Raw genomic sequence first — 20,224 nt, 5'->3', positions numbered from 1 at the left:
CTTTGTAACGATAACAGGAGGGATGTGGAAATTAAGCTTCTGAGTTTGGGCTGAGGCGGTCCGAGCCCCGGCTGTGGCGGGTGTCTGGAAGGACACTCCCAGTGCAGGGCACAGCCGGGAGCCTCTCGCACCGCTGGCAGAGTGCGGGTGGCTCACCAGAAGGGTCAGCACTAATTAATAATTACGGTCCTATTTCACCGCGAAAATGAATGACACCTCTCACCACCCTGACGAAGGAGGTTTCCCCCCCTTCCCAACCCACCCCAGGGGGATAAGTGCCACTCGGTGGTGCGTGAAACAGGAGCTGGTCAGCCCCAGGGTCAGAGCCACAACGCGGATGGCCAGCAGCTCTCAGCCAGAAGGCCAAGAGGGGTTGTTGCCATGGGAATCGAGAGGGCACTTGCGGACAGCATCTGGAGCCTGTGTCTTTCCCTGGCCGAGGCAGCTGGGTTTGGAGGGAAGCAAAACTAAAAGGAGGTGGCAGAGAGAGACAGAGGCACAGCAAAATGCATGCACGTTAGAGGAGGGACCTTCCCAGAATGAGAGTACCGTGGGATACAGAAGAGCGGGGACACCAAACTGTCAGGCAGCGGTGGCTCGGCTTAGTAGGATAAACCTCATTTTCTGCTCTGTTTGACACTGGAAAAAAGTCCAGTGAAAGCCCAACTGTAGCAAGATGGGATCTGCCTCCTCAACTTACCGGCCCAAGTGTATTTATTTGGATGTTGATGGAAGAATTCAAAAGGTACTTTCGCTATTTTTCACAAAGTAGTGTCTCTGGAAGCAGCGGCGGCTGTGGGCTGTGTTTGCTGCACGACCTATTTCTGTAAAGCGTGTTTGCATTCAGCGCCGTTGCGGGCTTCAAATCTCTTTTTAAGGGGAGGGGGGGGATCTTGAGTGGCTTCTGCTTTGTACACAGATGTTTGTTTAAAGGGGAAGGGGAGGCTGGCTGGCAGCAGGGGAGGGCTGGGCGCTGCCAGCTCTTGCCGCCTGCGTGGGGATCCTCAGCTTAGCAGCCGTGCAGGCTTCCTCTCCCGGAGCGGCGTCGCCGACGTGTTTACAAAGTTTTGCCTGCAGAAAGGTTTTCACCCAAGCCGTGGGAGCACGGCACGCTGAGTTATTTGGAGGTTGCCTGCCGGGGGGATCAGCGATGGGCATTTTGCTGCCGCACGGCTGAGCGGCAGGCAGGTGCCCGGCTGCGGTGCAATGGGCTGTGCCGCTGCATCGCCGGCGGGCTGCAGGGTCCCTGCCACCTTCGCTCAGTTGTTCCTAAATGGCGATAAGCGTTAATTAAAACTTGCGATTCCGTTAGCCTGCCTTGTTTGCTTAACCACGGTTCACAGCACGGGGGAAACTGCGGGAGAAATGTATTCTAGCTAAAGGGGAGAGCTCGCACGCTGTCGAGCTGACAGCCCACTGCCTTTAAACAGAAACAATGCCGCCGCGTTTTTGTAAGTCGTCTTTTTCTTCTTTCTGTCAACCCTTCTTTGGCCACAAACCAAGTGCATTTTTTGTAATAGAGTGAAAGCGGCCGAGAGGCTCAAGAGCAAGTAAACTCTGACTTGCAAAATTCAAACCTCTCTCTCTGGTCTTCCTGCTCTACATTTTCATTTCACCCAGCCTCGCCTTTTGTTTTTCCTTTAAAAAGGAGCAGCAAAGACACTCTTTCCCTTCCCTCCCCTTCGCCGTACGAGTGACCGCAGGGACGAGGTAAAGGGAGAGCTGATACTCACAGTCCCGTCCCACCACGCACGCCTCCGTTGCCCGCGATCCCCTCTGCCACAGCCCTGGAGACCCACCGCCACTGCCAGAGTCCTGTCCTCAGGAACCAGACCACAGGGAATCCAAATCCGCGCCAGGTTCCCCAGAGCGGGCCATTCCTCTTCATCCATCTCGGTGTCTCTGCCGCCACGAGCCCCTCTGTACTGGTGGGCAGGAGCGTGCCGGCTCTGCCGAGATGTGGGAGCCACGTCTCTGCTGCCGGAGCTCAGTGAGTTGGTCGCCTGGCAGCCCCCAGCAGCAAGGCTTGCGCGGAGGTCCCTAGGCACCTTTACTGTTCAGCACGAAAACGTTTCAGTGTTTCGAAAGGGTGGCACGTGTTTCCATAGCTGTTGGTAAAGCACATCGTCTGTCGGCTACTCTGGTTTTAAGAAAAAACAGCGTTTCTCAGGAGCAGTCTCTGGAGAATAATTCTGACACTAAAAACACAGAAGAGGCACGATCGCATGAGGAAGCAAACGCAAACTCAGGCGGCATTAAGGTTTTTTTTGCTCTATAAACGTTATCTGTTTCTTTTGTCAGATGTGAAATTCCATCTGTGCAATGTTTGGAAGGATTCCTGCAGCAAAAATGCCGCCTAAATGGGGTTCACCCAGGGGTAAGCAGGGCATATCTCAGATTCTCATGCCTCCGCAGTAACAACTTCATTAGAAAAAAAAAAAAAGAAACCCTTAATCTTCCAAGGAATGTGGGATTGGAGGCTTCTAAAGGCAACTCATTAAACCAATGCTGAGCTACTCATCAACCCAGTAATGAGGTATGAGCTTCATTATCACAGAGCTTGTTGAGTTTGCAAGGGCTCAGCTCCAGCTTGCAACCAGTTTGCCGGACACCGCAGGGTCATGCGATAGGACTGGGCGTCCTACGACAGCGCGAGCTGTGATGGCGATTACTGACAGGACATTCTGTGCTTCCGCAACCCCACTCTGAATTTCCACCAGTGCTGCCGACTTTGGGAGGGGTTGTTTCGCCTCGGCACTGGCACAGAGAGCCACGCGCCGCCTCCCCCAGGAACCCGCTCGTTGCAGACGAGCACTTGCAAGTGCTCTGCAGCAGGAGTGCTGAATGAAGCTAAGTGGGTTTGTGTGTCGGCACAGCGGGGAGGGCGAAAGGACACAGCGATCCCTGAAGGAGAGTTTGCTGGCTTTGAAACCCTTCTGGGTAGTTGTTGAAATAAAGGAGGTGCCATCAGCAGGGGATGAACACAGGATGGGGCCCGAGGCCAGCGTATCCCAGAGGAAGGGCTGAGGTCCCCACCTGCAAGGCCAGGGCCATGAACACCCAGGAGTCCAGTAGCCGCCTGCGGGAGGGTGGTGGGAGGCTGGCAGCAGAGGGGACCCCGGCCCAGTGCTGCTGGACATCATGCGCACATCACACTGGGGAAGCCTAGCCCTCACCTCAATAACTTCCTCGTATCCTGCCCCTTCCCCTTGGCCCCATCCCGCCTGCACCTGCAATGTCTCCCTCCTGGTCATTTCTCAGTATGATGAACTGACCTTTCACAGCCACGGGCAGGCACAAAATGGCTTTCACCAAAGCTGGCCACAGGAATGGGCTCTCCTCCAATGGGCAGAGTTGACTGAGCATCTCTCCATGCTGGGGCAGCAAGGGCTCCACTTTGGGAGGGACATGAGAAGACCCACCCTGTCCCAGCGGACCCCAGCTGCGGAACCCCCACAGTTACCTGAGCTCAAGATCCCCAAAGAGGTGGCTTTTGTGTCCACCGGGGGAGGCTGCAGGCTGCTGATAGCTGTGTCCCAGCCAAGGGGCAGAGGATGGGGGTCTCCTGTGGGGAGGCTGCCTGCCAAGCTGGTGGAGGTAGAGCTGAACATAAAGCAGGAGCTGGAGAGGACAGCCGTGCCAGGGCTGCTGGAGAGGGAAGATCAAAGGCTTTGCAGCGTTCCAGCTGCATGCTGAACCGGGGCTCTGCGCAAACCGCCTTCAAAGAGGCCATTTGTTCTTGGAGCTGGTTGAAAAATCAAGTTATAGCGTAATGCGCTTCCTGTCCAGCGTCTGTGTAAAGGGGATGCACGCCTTGGGGAATCCAGCACTGCTTGGTTTATTGATTTTTAAAGGGTCCTCTTGCCCAGCAGCATCGTGCAGTTCATTACTTGCTTTCCTGGACACACACCTCCCTGCGTGCTCAGTACGTGTGCCTGGGGCTTAGCACACTCATGGGTCATGTCCATGTCCCACCCCTGCCACAGCTTGGTCCGCTGCCAAAGGAGGAGATGAGGAGATGGGGGAGGCTGAGGGGAGGCTGCATTCCGTATTGGACAAGGTGGTCTTGCAGTGCCACCGTGGACGGGGGTTTCTTGTGGAGTGCCACGAGATGGGGTCGAGCACCCAGACTCCCCAACCTGCCAGCAGAGAACCGAGATTTGCTCTGTCAGACTTAAGCCCAGTCTGGAGTCTTACTTTCCTTCATGATGCTATTAACCCTTTGGCTGCGTTTTTAAGAAAAATTCCTGCTGAGTCTGTTTTGAATTAAAAATCCACCAGCAAGAAAATGTTCCCCAGTGCATGCCCAAATTTTTTCCATGAAGAAACTGCTGGGCAACATTTTCTTTTGACCTTTGAGATTTAAATGGTAGCAGAGCCAAACCAGCCAGTGGCCATATTCCCAGATGGGTGGCTTCATGGCTCTCGTTTTCAAATGTCACAGGTAGTGGCTTTGCTTGCAGAGTTGTAAGGAGTTCCTCTGAGAAAAATGCTTAATTCAAGAGGATTTCTGTTTCCAGTGTCTTAATCAGCATCACATTTGTGACAAGGATGGAAAGTCAGATGGGTACGGAGCCTGAACTAACTGGAAAAAAGAAAAGGACTGATGCCTTTGTCAAGCATTCAAGGAAATCACTCAGGGTGGTAATTTCTTCCTCTTCAGAAAGCAAGTAAAGAATTTTGGAGCCATTTTGCTGGTTGACTGAGTCATTCTGGATGCCAAACAGAGAAATGACCTTTTTTTCTCTCAAAAAAATATATTGAGTTCCACCTTTCTGAGTATCTACTGTACTGACCTGTGGAGCAGGACACTGATCCGTCCACAGCCATTGTTCCTCTTGGGTGAGGTCCACGACAAGCAGAACAAAGCTAAGACTGTGTTTTGATGCTGTAGTTATTGCACTGAAACGTCAGCGCATAGGAATCGTTTCTGTCATGTGAGCTTTTCTTTTTAATTAGAGCAACAGCAACTGTGGTATAAATGCCTAGACTAGCAAACCCAACAGATTTTTCCAAAGCTTGCCGTGCTATTTTTAACACACCAATCTGGATTCAGATTAAAAACAAAGCACAGCAGAAAAATAATGGAGCGATGATCAGTTCAAGGCGATTAAATATTTCTACATCCCCGTGACTCTCTTGGCACAGCAGAGCAAGCGTGCTCTGCGGTGCCCATGGACACAATTCCCTGTCTGTTTGGACTGGGGGTTTAGGGCAATACCCTTACTGCTGCTGACCGTTGGAGGAGTGCCCAGAGTGGGGGTTCATGGGCAGTCGGGACACGGACACCTCCAGGGGCTACTCTGTCTGGCCAGCTTTCGCCGGTTCCTCCACCCATAGACAAGTCGATGCCAAAACCCTCTTCAACATGGTGAGGCAAAAATATGTTTTTGTGGGATCCAGGCCATTTTCTTAGTGCTGGCAGGTCTCTGTGGGCAAGAGAAGGTGCAAGGTAGCACAGCCTGAGTCTGGCCAGTGGTCTCGGCTCATCTTGGCTCTCTGATTTTAGGTGGCCCTGGTGAATTCAGGACGGCTGCTAGATGTTCTCGTTGTAAAGCAGCAAGAAATGGACAGCAGGTTCCTAAAACTCCATCATATTACAGCACATAAAAATTTTAAAGAGTAAAAATGGCTTAAAACCAGGCTTTTAAAAAGTGAGGGAAAATGTCATATTTGAGGGCTCTTTTTCTCTCCTACTCCCCCTTCTCTTTCCTCCCCAGCGAGGGCTCCTCGGAGCATTTAGAGAGCCAAACCATAATCCTAGCACAGCTCCGTAATTCCAGCATAGCTCCATGATTCTTCTGTACCCATGACTCAAAAAGGCTTGTTTACTGCTGTTTACCTTTCTGAAGTCACATGAATTCTATTGTAGTCATTACAGTTTATACACATTAGCCAAGACAAAGCGTAGGTCTGACACTCTCCTGCTAGCCTTACCTATGGATTCAGACAAGCCAGCCGTAGCAACTTGCGCTACACACACACACAAACACACAAACTCTTTTGGCTTAATACAAACAAGACAAAACAATTTTTCTTCTACACCTTTCTAGTGAACTTTCTTCTGTGGCTGCAAATTGGCCTTTCGCTGGCCTCTCACCACACCTGCTTTTCCCTACGCTGTTAACTAACATTGCCCTCCTGACAGTCCTGTATTACCAAGCGTGTTGTAATGGTCAGACTTTAATCGCGTGAGTAGTTTTAAAACAAGCAGCCTGGCTTCACTCACATTTAGTGAGGACATTTGGTGCTAAAGCATCCTTATTATCCAGTTTACAAAACATTTCAAGCTTAATGCACTAATGTGCTACAGGGTTAATGGCACTTAGTGCTCCCTTAGCAGCAGCCATGTGCCCTTTTTGTGTTAAGTAAAGCCAGAGTACAGACATTTCTGTTATCTGTCAAAGGCTGAAATACTTATATGTCTGCTGCAGAAATAAGAAACTTTCAGCTCAGCCTCTCACAACCAGCATTGCTGGTTCCTGGTTACATTCTGCCATTAATCACTAGTACCGAAAGACTGAATTGTAGCAACATGTCACTGAGTATAGCCAGCAGGTTGCACAAGGCTCTCATTTCTGTAACCTGGCTTCCTCTACAAGGCCCAGTGACTCTAAAAAGTAATGAGATCCTTCCTTGCTCTTGGTGACAGAGCCAACCCCTGCCGTGTTGTCTCTCTCAATGGACATCCAAGATTGCACTGGGGGTCACATGTATATCGTAGACATTTTCTCTTTCCTGCAAAGAGAAAAATCTCTTTTCCCACAGCACTCTGTTACAAGGTTGGGAATTGTGACTTACCATATAGCCACATGCCTCGGGATCCTAATACATCAGCTCTGTCTGGCAGCTCCTGTTTCTCATTTTAGGACAATGTATATAATTAGGGAACTAACGGGATTCACCCCACTTAACTCTTCACCATAGTCACCTAGAAGTTAGTGATGACTGCTCCAAGCTAGTCACACAGGTTCCCCCGTAGTCACTGGGGAGACGGGTGGTACCTCCAGATGATGATTCGTCCCACCTTAAACTGGGTTTTAGAGATGTGTGGGCTGATTTGTCCTTTGGAAGTTGTCCTCTTCCTCTGCTGGCAAGAGAGGGAGTCTAGCAGAGCAACATGCATGAGATGCCAGACTTGTAGATGCTTGAAGTTACGTCAGACGAATCCCACACGTACATTTCACTTAGGTGTTGTGTTGAAATAGCATTGTCAAGCCTCGTCACTGCCCAAATGTGTGAATCAGCAAGACTGCAGAGCTCCAGCTGTTGGAAGTAAAACATCGAGCACTCTCCTCATTCTCTAACAGAAGTGGTGTTTGAAGAGCTCAGGGGAGCCTTCATTTTTGCTCGGACTCTCGGCTGACGGCACGTGCGCTTTCTTCCCCACGCACGCACATGCACACACGCACTTGTTCTCTGTTCCTCTCTTAGAGAAGCCCCTACTGCATCAAACAGATGGCAGATCTGGTACACTATTTTTAATACTGCCTAACATTTCAAGCTCAGATAAATGGAGTGGTTTTACAAATACCAACTGTTAATTAGTGCAGGAAATAAAAAATAGGTATTTTGGGTACAGCTGGGCTCATGCTATGCCTGTATCTGAATTCAAAGAATGAGAAACCTGGGAGATGTTTAGATGTGGGGCTTTAGGTGAGGCTTTTGTTGGATGTTGGGAACTATGACTGATAAGGTCATTTATCACCATTTTTTGAGGAAGACTCATTTGCTTACATGTTTAGAAATATGAATTCTGTCCAGTGATTTCTACAGAGTGGTATCTAAAAGTGCTGGATCCTGCTTCATTTTGAAATGGACAACAAAGACCGCTGGAGAGACAGGGAAAATCAGAATGAAAAGCTTCACGTCAGCCTTCTGCCTCAGCAATTCAGAAACCCTTGGTGAAAGCTGCTGTTACAGAAGCAGCAACAATTTTCACGGTCCCTGCAAGATACATAACTGCATTATTTATTTAGGAATTTTACTAGGGTAAAAAAACCCACACACGAGTTAAATTCTTGGAAGAAAACCCAATTATCAACAACAGATCAGAACAGGATAACATTCTGGACAGGGTTTACAGTTTACAGAGAGGATTAGCTGTTCTGAGGATCAAATATAGAACAGAAATTGGATTTGTAGGCTGTGTTTTTACCCATCCTATCTGAAAGCAAAATATAATGTGATTAGTTGTAAGCTGGTAGGTTGCAGAGTACGTGCACTATGGTCCCTTCATAATATCTCTATCACTATCCTTAATATAAAACTGCTCCTCTGAGTAGGAAAGCCAGACAGAGTAGCAGGGCTCTTCATCCCTGCTCTTTCTGAGAGGGCTTTTAAAATCCTTGTCCTTGACCGGTGGTGGATACCATGCATTATGAGACAATGGCCCCTTATTTCAGAGGAAGAGGTTTCAACAAATGCAGAACTGTCTCCAGGAAAGAAACCAGTCCCACAGAAGTGAGTTCTGGGCCAGGAACCAGGCATCCCCATCGAGTCACTCTGTCCTACTTCTCAGTCACTGCATGCTTCATCAAATTATTATTTCCACTCCAAAAAGCCTCAGTTATTATTCATCCTGCTTTTCCCCACTTTGCTTCACATTACTTTCCAAGGCAGGGAGACAGCGTTCCCCACTTAAATCAGATGGCTGCTTCTTGGTCTTGATGGAGAATTATTGAAATCATCAAGCTGAGCATTCACGGAAAACTAGTTTTCCTGTCATTCTTTTCTACACATGGTAGAAGTTTTGCTAACGGTAAGAAGGACAGAAATAAGAAATAGTGTTAAGTCTCAAACGGGGGAAATGAATTGTTTGCAGATGCTGCATAATTTTTGAGGGATACATTCTTTTTCCTCCTGGCACAAATCCAAAGGAGATGCAATTAACAGGGTTTATATGTGGCTGATTTACTTTGTGGCATTTAGTCATCAATCTACAAGCTGAAGCAGAGGCCTCTGTTTCCCTTTCCCATGCGGTCTATCGCCTCTGTGACTCTGCTTACATGATTTTGGCTCTGCCTTCCCTTTCAGAAATGACACTGGCAAAGGAGTGCCTTGTGTTGTCCGGTCTTGCAGGAGACTCATACCACCAGGCAATATTGCAGTACCTGTGTGCACTCTTTCTCATAGAAGGTGCATCAGGAGCTGCATCCCTGGCTTTTTTGGGCTGTGCTGACCTGTGTGACTATGCACTTTTTGGACATGTGTTGCAGGGAAAACTGTGTCTTTTACCTGCATGATCTTAATCCACTACCAAAGCTGTAGAAACTGCTGTGGTCTCCTGCCTTTGGCGTCTGTTATGCTCCATAGCAAGGTCTCAGTCCCGCCCTAAGCAAGCAGTGATTTCTTCCATCGCTGGGCATTAAAGCAGGGAGTGAGGTGCTGTGAGACATGTCGCAGCAGTGGCTTGCCACCCAGGGATTGGAACAAGCAAGACAATGACGGTGGGTCAGAGACGGCTGAGAGAGGTTTGAAGGGAGATGAAGTCCCTCGCTGCTAACTGCAGATCTAGATTAGATCCACAAACAATGCCAGTAAAGTATCATCATGGAGACCTGGGCTGAAGAGCGATAGCTTCAAGACATCTGCCCAAGTAAGGACATCTTCACAGGACAGGGTAAGATGCTGGCTTCTCCACCCAATGCCAACAGGGCTGCCTATCCTCAAAGCTGCAGGTCAAGCATCTTCCCTGGTCATGGGAGAAACCATGTGTCCCATCTGGCTGAGGTATGGCTGCAAGCCCGATCTCACTGTATCCCTTCATGTTGCTAATTTCCCTGCAATGATAATGGGCTTTAGGAGAACAGGATTCCTATACTGTGCTGGAGCCATCAATGGTACGCAGTACAGTCCTCCTGTCTCTCCAAAATACATTCCAACTGTATTCCATGAGCACAACTGACATCAAATTTATTGGGAACATAAACCTGCAGGCAGTAACAGGAACAACTGCATATTGCTTGGAAATGTCTGAGGCTGGCTGCTTTGGTTTAGAAGGTAGTTGGTCAGAAAACCTCAGCAGGTTTCAGTAGAAGAAAACTTTACTGGCGTATGCTCTTTGATTAAAAAAAGCCAAGCAACTGAGGACAACCATCCTGAGATGAATATAAAAGTGCGGTGGGTGATTCACAAACCCATTTTTAGCAAATTTCAGTAAAAAAGCCAAGTATGGAAAGCTATAAAGCATGTATGGAGATAGCTCATAATCTAGAAAATAGTATCTACAGTCTTTGTTTTGCTTCCCACTCTCACTATTACACAGAGTAATAGAAACATTTAAATTCATTCTCAATGTACTGCTAGCCCCTGCTTCTTTCTGTGAGTCAGGCCAGCTTTCTTACCTTTGATGTTTTTTAATTTTAATTTTTTTATCTTTTCCTCTCTTATCTGTCCCGGTCAATAATAATTGATTTCCAGAAATAGCACTCCCGGCACATCACAAGCCTTTACCCTCTGTTCAGCTGCAATTAACATCATCTCCTCAGTTACTGCATGTACCAGTTGTTGTGCCCTCCAATACTCTGTCAGCCGATTTTAGCAGCTATCACTTTGGTAATACGCTGTTTTCTGCTAGCAGCAGGGTTTCAGCCCTATCTGAACTCGACTGGCTATGTTTTATTGCTTTGATTGCTGCTGTATTTTAATAACCAAGAGTAAATCACTGGGCAAAGCAGGCTTTTAAAACACACCTGGGCATTAATCCCACCCATTTCCCCCATAGCAGTTAATAACCACCTCAGCAATCAAGTGCTTTGATGTTTTATAAAGTAAAGATATTGCGTGGCGTAATCTCATCCGGGTCGGAAAACGAGGAAGGTGCGTGTGCACGCATGCATCAGTCACAGCCACCTCTTGAGGTGACCAATGTCACTCTCTTCTCTACCACAAACCCCCTGATGCTTCTGTCAAGGGTAAGAGGGCTTCCCACCACCGGTGAAACCTGTGGTCTGAAGCCGTGCTTCAGCACCAGCTTCAGTGTCGGTGCATCGCAGCCCAGGCACAGCAGGACTCAGGCTGGCCAGATCTCACCGCTTTGTCCTGGCTCTCCCAACCCTCGCGGCTCACCATGCCCGGAGCTGTGAGCAGGCAGCAGCAGCTCCTCTCTGTCAGTGTCCCACGACCTTTCCAATGGCTTCGCCCTTGCCCACTGCAGAGGTCTGGGTCAGCGCCACAGACATCTCTGAGTATCTGAAAGGCATCTCGGAAAACGCGCATGGGAACCGTATTATTGCAACGCTAGTACGATTTTGGAATTAAAATGCTCAAAGGCCAAGGCTGCTAGCGTGAGGCTGCAGGCTTAGTTAAATCCTGGCACTGACACCTTTCGGAAGAGCCTTTAATTAGATGATGGCATGCTATTTTTCCAGCGTGGTCCTCACCTTGCAGAACGCATGGGGCCTGCTCGCCTGACCACATCTGGGCAGGGCGGCAGCAGCTCCCACTGCCCACAGCTCCCGCTGCTCACAGCCCTCACTGCCCACAGCCCTCACTGCCCACAGCCTCCACTGCCCACAGCTCCCACTGCCCACAGCCTCCACTGCCCACAGCCCCCAGTGCCCACAGCCTCCACTGCCCACAGCCCTCACTGCCCACAGCCTCCACTGTCCACAGCCCCCACTGCCCACAGCCTCCACTGCCCACAGCTCCTGCTGCCCACAGCTCCCACTGCCCACAGCTCCCGCTGCCCACAGCCTCCACTGCCCACAGCCCCCACTGCCCACAGCCTCCACTGCCCACAGCTCCTGCTTGCCCACAGCCCCCACTGCCCGCAGCCCCCGATGCCCACATTCCCTCCTGCCCACAGCCACTGCCTCCTCCTGGCAGCACGGGGCAAGGCAGTGAGAATAAAGCATTGGAAGTTCTTCGCAGGTGATACGTTCCTCATTTTCTGGGTCACTGTCCTCAAGGCTGATCTGTGGGCCTGCGTATCCCCCGCGCCCATGATGGACAGCAATGGAAACTGTGCCTGAGAATATGGGATGCTGCGGGTGGTCGTGAGGGGTGGAGAATAGTGTTTCCAGCAAGGCACCTGCAAGCAGAGGAGATTTTCTACCTTGATCTCCCTATGCCTGAGACCTCATCTGTGAAACATCACATTCTTGCTCCTCCTGACTTTGGCCATTAGGTCTCCACAAGTCCCTTTGAGCTGCTGCATCCCAAATCCAGAGGTTTTGTGGCTATTTCTTCTCCAGGGGTGTGAGGGAGCTGAGCTTCAGCGCTGCCCAGGGAAGCCACCCCGCTCCCCACTGCAACAAGCTGGCCCCCACAGCCCATGGCCGCAACACCAACTCCAGTAGCCCCCAGACAAACCAGCCCTGCCGCTCGCTGTTGTTCCTGGCTTTGAAAAGACGAGCCAGGGCTGACTGCAATGAGGCATTTTATATCCACCGTGGTTTCAGAGCCTCCACCACAAGCAATCACAGGCACACGGAGGCTTTCTGCCCCTCACGCTGGCTGCAGAAGATCTTCTCAACCGGGGATCACCATCGCCCACGTGCCCTGACGGACATGGGAGTCTTGGGGGAAATGGCGGCCTGGGATCGCGTTGCTGAAGGCTGCGTTGCCACATGGGTGGAGGGGACGTTGTGCTGGCAGACCCGTCACTCAGACGGCCTTCTCTGCACCGGGGCTGCCTGGGGTGCATGGGTGGGCAGGGGGGTGAAGAGGCCTTTGGGGGCGTGGGAAGGTAACAGCAGCAAATTTTGTAGTTTGAGGTCCAAGTGCTGACCTGACAGCAGGAACGATACAGCCTGAGAGACTGCAGGAAATCTGGCACAACCGGTGGGGGAAAATTCTACTTAAAGCTAGCTTACACTGATGCAGTCTGTAAAGAGTGCCCTTTTATACCACCCAAGGACCTCCCCAAATCTGGGCTCTTCTCCTCCTAAATGTGGGCTCTTACACCCTTGAATCTGCAGTGCTTATCATCCTGCAGCAATACTGCGTTGTGAGGTACCTCTTGCTCTCGGTTCCCATACAGTACTGTTCTACTTCTGAACAGCGCAATGGGGTCTCCAGAGCTTGCTGGCTTTATCGAAAAAAGCATAAGTATCAAACAGGAGTAGAGAAATATTCCAGCTCACAAGTCAAATCAGATAATTGAAGTGGTAGGATGAGCCTTAAAATTAGCCCAGTTCATGCCTGAATAGGGTTCATATCTCACTGGGAACTAACCGTCCTTTCTTTTCTTTGTCTTCATTTTTTTTTTTCCTGCTGCTGCTGTTCGATTTGGAAGGTGATCTTTAGTAAATATTGCAACTCCAAAGATATCATGGACCTCTTCTGCATTGCAACAGGCTTACCAAGGTAGGTGTCTATTTTCATTTGTGACATTCACTTCGCTTTTGTTGCTTTACTTCTGGAGACAATTTAAAGACAGGCCCCAAATGATGCATTCACCTGCTATTCAGGCTCCTCTCTCATTCCGGTCTACTGGAAGAAGAAATTGGGGCAACCCAGAAAGCACCAGTGGGAAAAGTGCACAAAGCTCAGGCAGGCATTGAGCCACCTCAGTGCTGGCTGCACCTGAGGAACAGAGTGAAATAGAATGGAACAGAAGGCATACAGTCTAAAAAAATAAAAGCAAGTGCAGAAGCCCAGCCCTGACTGCGCATGGGTTCTGTGTGCCTACCAGTTATCCCTCAGCACTACATTTTTGCCCATATTGAGTGAAACATAACCATATGTTCAGAACCTGGTTTTTAGGGGAAAATCTTGGGGCCAATGAGAAGTATTGCCACTACAAGATAAGCTTTATATTTAGACACAGTACAATCTAATCCCAGGTATAGGGTATTCAAGCACAAAGTATCCCAGCAGAACATAAATTATAGAACATAAATATCCCCAAATCATTTGTCCAGGCCAAGTATCTGCTGATTTATGTTGTCCTGCAAAGTCCATGCATCTGTCCTGCTGTAATTTCCGGTAGGGTTTGTTTCTCTTGCCCTCAACCTAAAGAACATTATCCAGCCTAAATCTCTGTGTTGTGAGGGATCCAGGGTTGGGTGTCAGTGTGTGTCGAGGTTGGAGAGGCCGGCATGTGGCGGAGGGTGGATGGTGGGGCACCCAGCCATGTCTGCACCGCCTGTCAAGGGCAAGGGTAGGGGCATCTGCTGTCTGCGTACAGGCCGTGAGCAGCACAGGACAGAGGCACGCAATAAGCCATAGTCTGTACCATTGTACATAGAGGTTTACAATATAGAAAAAGCACAGGAAAGAATAAACCAACCCTTTAGTCATGGGTTTATTGCATGACTCCAGCTCTGGGGATTGAAAGATAAAATTGTCCATATTAACTCGGACTTTGCATAAACTGCTGGGCAGAATTAATGTCCTTTGCTGTTTATCCTGGCTGTTTCCTCTCACTTGACATCAGAGAGGTTAACAACTCTCGTTTGCCTATCATGTCAAATACTTCCGCTCCATCACCCAGGAAACTTTGTTTAGTGGTTTTAGTCGTTCATGATCAGTGTGTTCACTGTGTATTTGTAATTTTATTTTCATCAGAAGAGTTCCAAAGAACTGTTCATTTCAGCTAGGCTCCTGGAGCCAGAGTAAGACTCCAAGATTTACGTCTGAGCCTGTGAGATCACACCTAGCACAGCCTAAAAAAATAAAAGTCCCACATTCAGCAAGAGATTTGTTTTATCTCTTTTGGTAAAGGAGTAACTAGGCAATTTCGAGACATTCGTAGCACTGGTAGTCATTGGTATAGTGAGTCAATACATAGCTGTCGAGTCAAACTATCACAAAACACAGCTTTTTAATAGAAATTATTAATTGAAGAGTCAACAGAATGCACGAGGTAACAGGGAGCAAAGTCTGCTCTGAGATCAAAGATGATCACACCTAATATTTTGCTAGAAACATCTCTGGTAATTGAAATGGGTGAAGCATCAAACCTACCCTGTCCTGTGCTTTGACCCTTTCTGCACCAAGATAAAATCGGTCCGAGACAGGGCCAGGCCAGGAGTGCTGCAGAAGAGAAGACGGCTATGCACTGTGTGCAGCAGCACAGAATTTCAGCCAGCATTTCTAGGTCAAGTAAACCTCTTTGAAATCTGCTTTTCAGGAACACAACAATCTCCCTTTTGACAGCAGACAATTGCATGGTGTCCATTGATCCAACAATGCCTGCAAACTCAGAGAGGTAAGTCTTTCTGCAACCTGTTCTTCAGAAATGGGGTCAAGCCCAAGGGAAGGAGTGGTGGTTGCCTGCAGATGCCTTTTGTGTGCACTGGGAGGTAAGCAGCTCCCTGGAGGGAGAGAGATGACAGCAAGAATTGCATGCTGGCTTATAGCTATAATGCCTGCTGGTTTTGAAGATTTTTGCTTGTTATTAATGTAGGAGTAATTATCTGAGGAAAAAATACCACTTTTAAGTGTTTAATGTAGAACATCTCTTCTCTGCCCTACTCTGTTTGCTGCCAATCGTGAAATACAAACTGCTTTCTGAGTGTTGCTAACATCAGACCTCTCTGACTCTTCCAGGTCTCCATACAAAGTGATACCAGTTGCCACTGGGCAGCTTTCAGGTAAACCAATCTTTTTGAACTGGATTTGCAAACATTTGTGTGTGGAAGTTACATGGCTATGATGCAAGAAAGAAAGAAAAATGATGGTGTCAAGGCTGTAGCTACGGCAGAATAAGAAGTGTTTGATCACAGTATTCTGGAGGAAAGCTTAAAAAAGTCCTCAGATTTCAAAGTATTTGAGGATAAGGTGGAATGGCTGGGGTCCAGGGGACTTTCACAGTGTTTAGCTCTGGTCTGACTCAGCACACTGGTGTCCTGGGGAGAGTCTCGCATGGGGCAGTGTTTTTTTTCCGGCAATGCAGACAACGTTTGAAAGCCTGTCCTGCAGTGTTTTCTTAAACTTGTTTACCTTCCAGTAAAGCTCTGCTGGAAAGCTGAGCACAACATTTCAACTTCATTTTATTTCCAAATGGCTGAGGAGAGAGCATAAATTCTGTTGTGGGTACGGTAGCTCTAAGTGTAATAAATATTTAAATACACCTGACAAGATTAAAGAGGGCCTGGGTGAAAGAACACATCTGGAACACATTCCCCGGTGCGCAGCCCTGTCATACTCCACAGGCAGGACTGAAGTGGCGCTGCTACCACTTTTCTTTGCCTGCAAGTATCATGCTTAGGCCAGTAGCTCTCAGACGCTGGAGCAGAACATTTGCTTGGGGCGATCCCTGTAGAGCATCTGGCTCATCGTCTCTCTCATCTGTTCAACTGCAGTATCTCCTGCCATTCGCTCCAAGGCAGCTTGAGCAAGAGCCCTAGCCTGTACACTGTGGAGTTGAGGCAGAGGTTGAAGTATGGTAGGAGATGTCAGCTGGGGACACAGTTTGGAGCAGTAAAATGAGAAGATAGGAGAGACAAGGGGCAAGAGGTTAAGATTATCTTGGAAACGTAGACTGCATGGAAAGAACAGGAGGGAGCTGGAAAGTCTGGGACTGGAAAAAGTAGTTTGCAGGAATGGGTGAGGCTCTTGGATTGGGGGCAAGGCAGTGTTGCTGGTCCTACCTCATCTTCTTGCTAATGCTAATTGCAGGCCCCACCTCTTCTTCTTGCTCTAGGCCTCGTGCTATGCAAGAAAACATAGTGTCTCACAGCACTGCCTTTTTTTCAGATGGGGAGGTGGAGGGACCCAAAGCTACTCTCTGAGGTACCCATGTCCGCTGCAGCAGAAACATCTGCAGCAAAAGGGCAGAGCCAGGCAGTGTGGGAGGGTGTGCGGGGGGCACAGAGGGGCAGCTGCCGGGAGCTTGTGCATGCAGAGAGCAAAGACGAACGTGGAGCAAAAAGAACAAAGAAGCTAGGAAACAGGGAAGAACTTTATCGCAGTAAGATTTGTTACGAGCCATAAACAGGTCCCGTGTCAGCAATTGCTGCTGTTGCCAGAAGGAGGTAGTCAAAGCTGAGGGACGCACGTGACTGCTAGGGGAAAAGAAGCTGTCTCCTAAACTGTTTCCTTATTGTAATGAACTCTGCTGGAACAGCACCACTCTTCTGGTCCAGGAGCACACTATTTGCATTATCAGATCAGAAAAGGTGGAGTCTTCAGTGACTGGAGCCTGTGTCTCTGTGCACCAGCTGGCGTGGGTAAGCAACAGTCATTTGCCCCAAGATGGAGAAAGACCGGCAAACAGGGCCATCGGGGCTCTGCCGGGGAATGCCGCTGTGTTATACTAGCTGAGAAGCTGATCGAAGGGCTCTTCGGAAAACCTGCTCTTTATTTTCCTAACATGAATTTAACTTTATATTCTTGTAAGACCATGTATGCCTTTTCGCACTCTGCCAGGGCCCTCATTTTTCACCCCAGCTGACAGCACATGGCTCTGCTTTGTGCAGAGCGTAGCTCACTGTGTCAGCAAGGTCTCTCTTCCCTCCCTGCATTTCATAAAACAAGGATTTCCAGAGATCTAGGCTGAAAAGGGCAAGAAAAATTCTGGCGGTAGGTTGCCAAAGCATAAGATAGAGTCTGCTATGGAAAGAGAAGGAAAGTTGAACTGAGTGTGATGGAACTAATGTTCCTTCATATCTGTTTCTCTTTCACATGGGTTGTCATTAATCTTAAGCATTGCTGACATTTTGCTGAGAGTAGGAAGAATAAACAGAGTGGGAAATTGTTCCTCTTCGTTAAAAGAAAAAAACACAGCTCTGTTCTAGTCTTCAATTCTTGAACAACTCTGCCTGCGTGATTCTGCTTCCCAAAGCAACTTGTCCAAATAAATGCCAAAAAGGGGGTCACCCCAATTTTCACAGCAGTGGGAGGTAACGCACCTCTTTTCAGCAGTGTCCCAGGCAGCTGGAAGAGGCTGAGACACGCTTCACTGGAATAAAGGCTGTAAAAGGTGGGACTGGAAAATACGATCCTTTGGGAGGGAAATACAAGCAGTGGCTTTCATCCAGCGGAGGAGATATCCACCAGAGTCCTGCTAAGAAACCGTTCTTCATTTCCTGGCCATAGTCATGGGAGAGGGTTGCAATTAAAAAAATTATTGTTCCAGTGAGCGTCTGTTGGATGCAGCAGCAATCACCGTATCACCGCGGGGTCAGCCGTCTGCGAGGCAGAGGCGGGGGCCCAGCTGGCCAGCCCTGAGCCTGTGGGGCCATCGCATCACGTGCTGTCCCCCCTCCCGCAGCCCCGGACCAGAGCAGAGCACCGAACCCCCAGTGCCAAGCCCTTCCTTCCCTCTGGGGTGTTTAAAGTCCCAAGCCTGTCAAACAGGCAACTTCTCCCTCCCAACTGTGGAAAGCCTCTGGTCTGCGTCCTCGTGGTGGAAGAGGCTCAAAACTCACGAACTGATGACTGTGTTGTGGCTGTAATTAGTATGGTTCAGGCACTCTGCAATATTGCTGGAGATGCCAATTAAATGAACAAATCCTACTAGCAGCACTCTCTTGAGAAATAAGATTGAAGTCTGTTACGTTTCTGAGAAACGTACAGAGAAAGGAGCTACTATGGGGCTCAAGTGAGCCTGATCCAGTGCTGTCCTAAACAGGGAGAAACACACGCGGGGGCTTTCCTAACTCCACAGTTAGGGCAGCACAGCACACAGGCTTACCTGTGCTCAGTTATTTGCCTTTCCAACTAACCAGCTATCTAGCACTCGCAGGGAGGAAAAACCCCCAGTCTCTCCCCAGGGACATCGGCTTGCAGTGGGAGAGCTAGCTCAACCAAGACGTGTGTAGCTGCCTGCTAGAAGGCCCACGTCTGAACATGAGGAAGAACTTCTTCCCTCTGAGGGTGACGGAGCACTGGAACAGGCTGCCCAGGGAGGTTGTGGAGTCTCCTTCTCTGGAGATATTCAAGACCCGCCTGGACAAGGTCCTGTGCAGCCTGCTGTAGGTGACCCTGCTTCAGCAGGAGGGTTGGACTAGATGACCCACAGTGGTCCCTTCCAATCCCTACTATTCTGTGATTCTGTGATTCTGTGAATCGGTGCTAGCCTTGCCTCGCCTGCCGCTGAGCCCACCGCCGACTGCACCCGAGATCCACGGGGACCGCTTTTTCCCCCTGAATGATTAAATACACAGGCTCCTGTGCAGATTGCTATTGGTAAAGCGACAGAAGCTCGTCACTGTGTCTAAATCTTCTTATTCTGGGATCTCTCTCTTCTCCTTTTGGAGGAATATTCATGCTTGCAGCTCAGGCAAGAGGGAAAAGGCAGCCACCACGAGAGAAAAAACCCCTCCTGCCTGCTGCTCCTTACATGCATCCCACGTGGATACGTGCGTTGGGAAGGGGACAACTGCTCAGCCACTTCAGGATTACTCACACATGCAGGGATTCGTATGCGGTAGCCCAAATTAACCTGAGCTGTCAAGCCAATTTGGCGCTCGATATGACGTGATTCATGGACGTCGGCTTGCACTTGAAGCACACCCCTTCCTGGGGTTTTTGTCCACCTGGCTGTTTGTCTTTCAAATTCCTCTGACTGCCCAGCTCCAAACAAACCGCAGAATGGGAAATACAGACGTGAGCCCAAGCCAGAGGCACAGGCACACGTGAGGAAGAGACCGTGTGGCAGGAATTCGCCAGCCTGACGCTGGCAGGGAAAGGCAGACGCCCACGTCTTCCCAGCCTTGCTTAGCCACAGCAGAAAAGACGGGGAGGGGGGGGAAATCAACCCACCCCCACAACCCCACGCACTCCCCGCTCACACCCCGGTGAGGCTGGCAGGATGGTGAGGGGAGCTGAGGAGGGTGGGAGGATGGAGGTGGCTCCCTGCCACCATCCTGGCGTGTGAGACGGGAGAGGAAGAGCCACTGCCAAGCAGGACGGCACGAAGCAGAGGGTGCGTGCCGGTGGGTCGCAAGCCATCTGTGTCGGTGCACGCACAACCTGAGCTGCCCCAGCATGTGCCCAGTCTCCATCTGGCAGGGAAAGGTGCGTGCTCGCTGCCAGCCCTCTGATCCGGCCGCGGCGGGAGCCGCAGCAAGAAGTGCTGCTGCCGCATTCCCCCTGCGCCTGCTCTCTGCCCAGACCTGCTGGAGACGGGGCAGCCAGGAGGGAGAGCAAAATATCTTCTAGCTCTGTGACGCCCCGGCCAAGCTCCCTGCTGAGCTTGGCAGAGGCCAGCAGGCGAGGAGCCGCAGTCCCTGTGCCCGCTGTGAGCACAGGAACGAGCCGTGGGAAACCCGGGGAGGCCGGAGCTGGCCTGTGCCCTGCCTGGCATTACGCTATTGCAGCGTCTTACAGA

General features: G+C 49.7%; 1 protein-coding gene across 1 annotated transcript in view; it reads left to right on the top strand.

The window, feature by feature from the left end:
- The first annotated feature begins 462 nt into the window (after positions 1-462).
- The window catches only part of PDE9A (phosphodiesterase 9A), a 48,924-nt gene continuing 29,162 nt past the window's right edge, over positions 463-20,224 (top strand). Inside the window, exons 1-4 of the mRNA XM_009932632.2 lie at positions 463-745; positions 13,241-13,311; positions 15,080-15,157; positions 15,499-15,542. Coding sequence (XP_009930934.2) covers positions 677-745; positions 13,241-13,311; positions 15,080-15,157; positions 15,499-15,542 — 262 coding nt within the window. The 5' untranslated portion in view covers positions 463-676. The remainder of the gene's footprint in view (positions 746-13,240; positions 13,312-15,079; positions 15,158-15,498; positions 15,543-20,224) is intronic.

Source organism: Opisthocomus hoazin, chromosome 1, assembly GCF_030867145.1.
Source record: "Opisthocomus hoazin isolate bOpiHoa1 chromosome 1, bOpiHoa1.hap1, whole genome shotgun sequence".
NCBI classification, from domain to species: Eukaryota; Metazoa; Chordata; class Aves; order Opisthocomiformes; family Opisthocomidae; genus Opisthocomus; species Opisthocomus hoazin.
The sequence above is the reverse complement of the archived record's forward strand: the minus strand, read 5'-3'. Positions and strand labels throughout refer to the sequence as shown.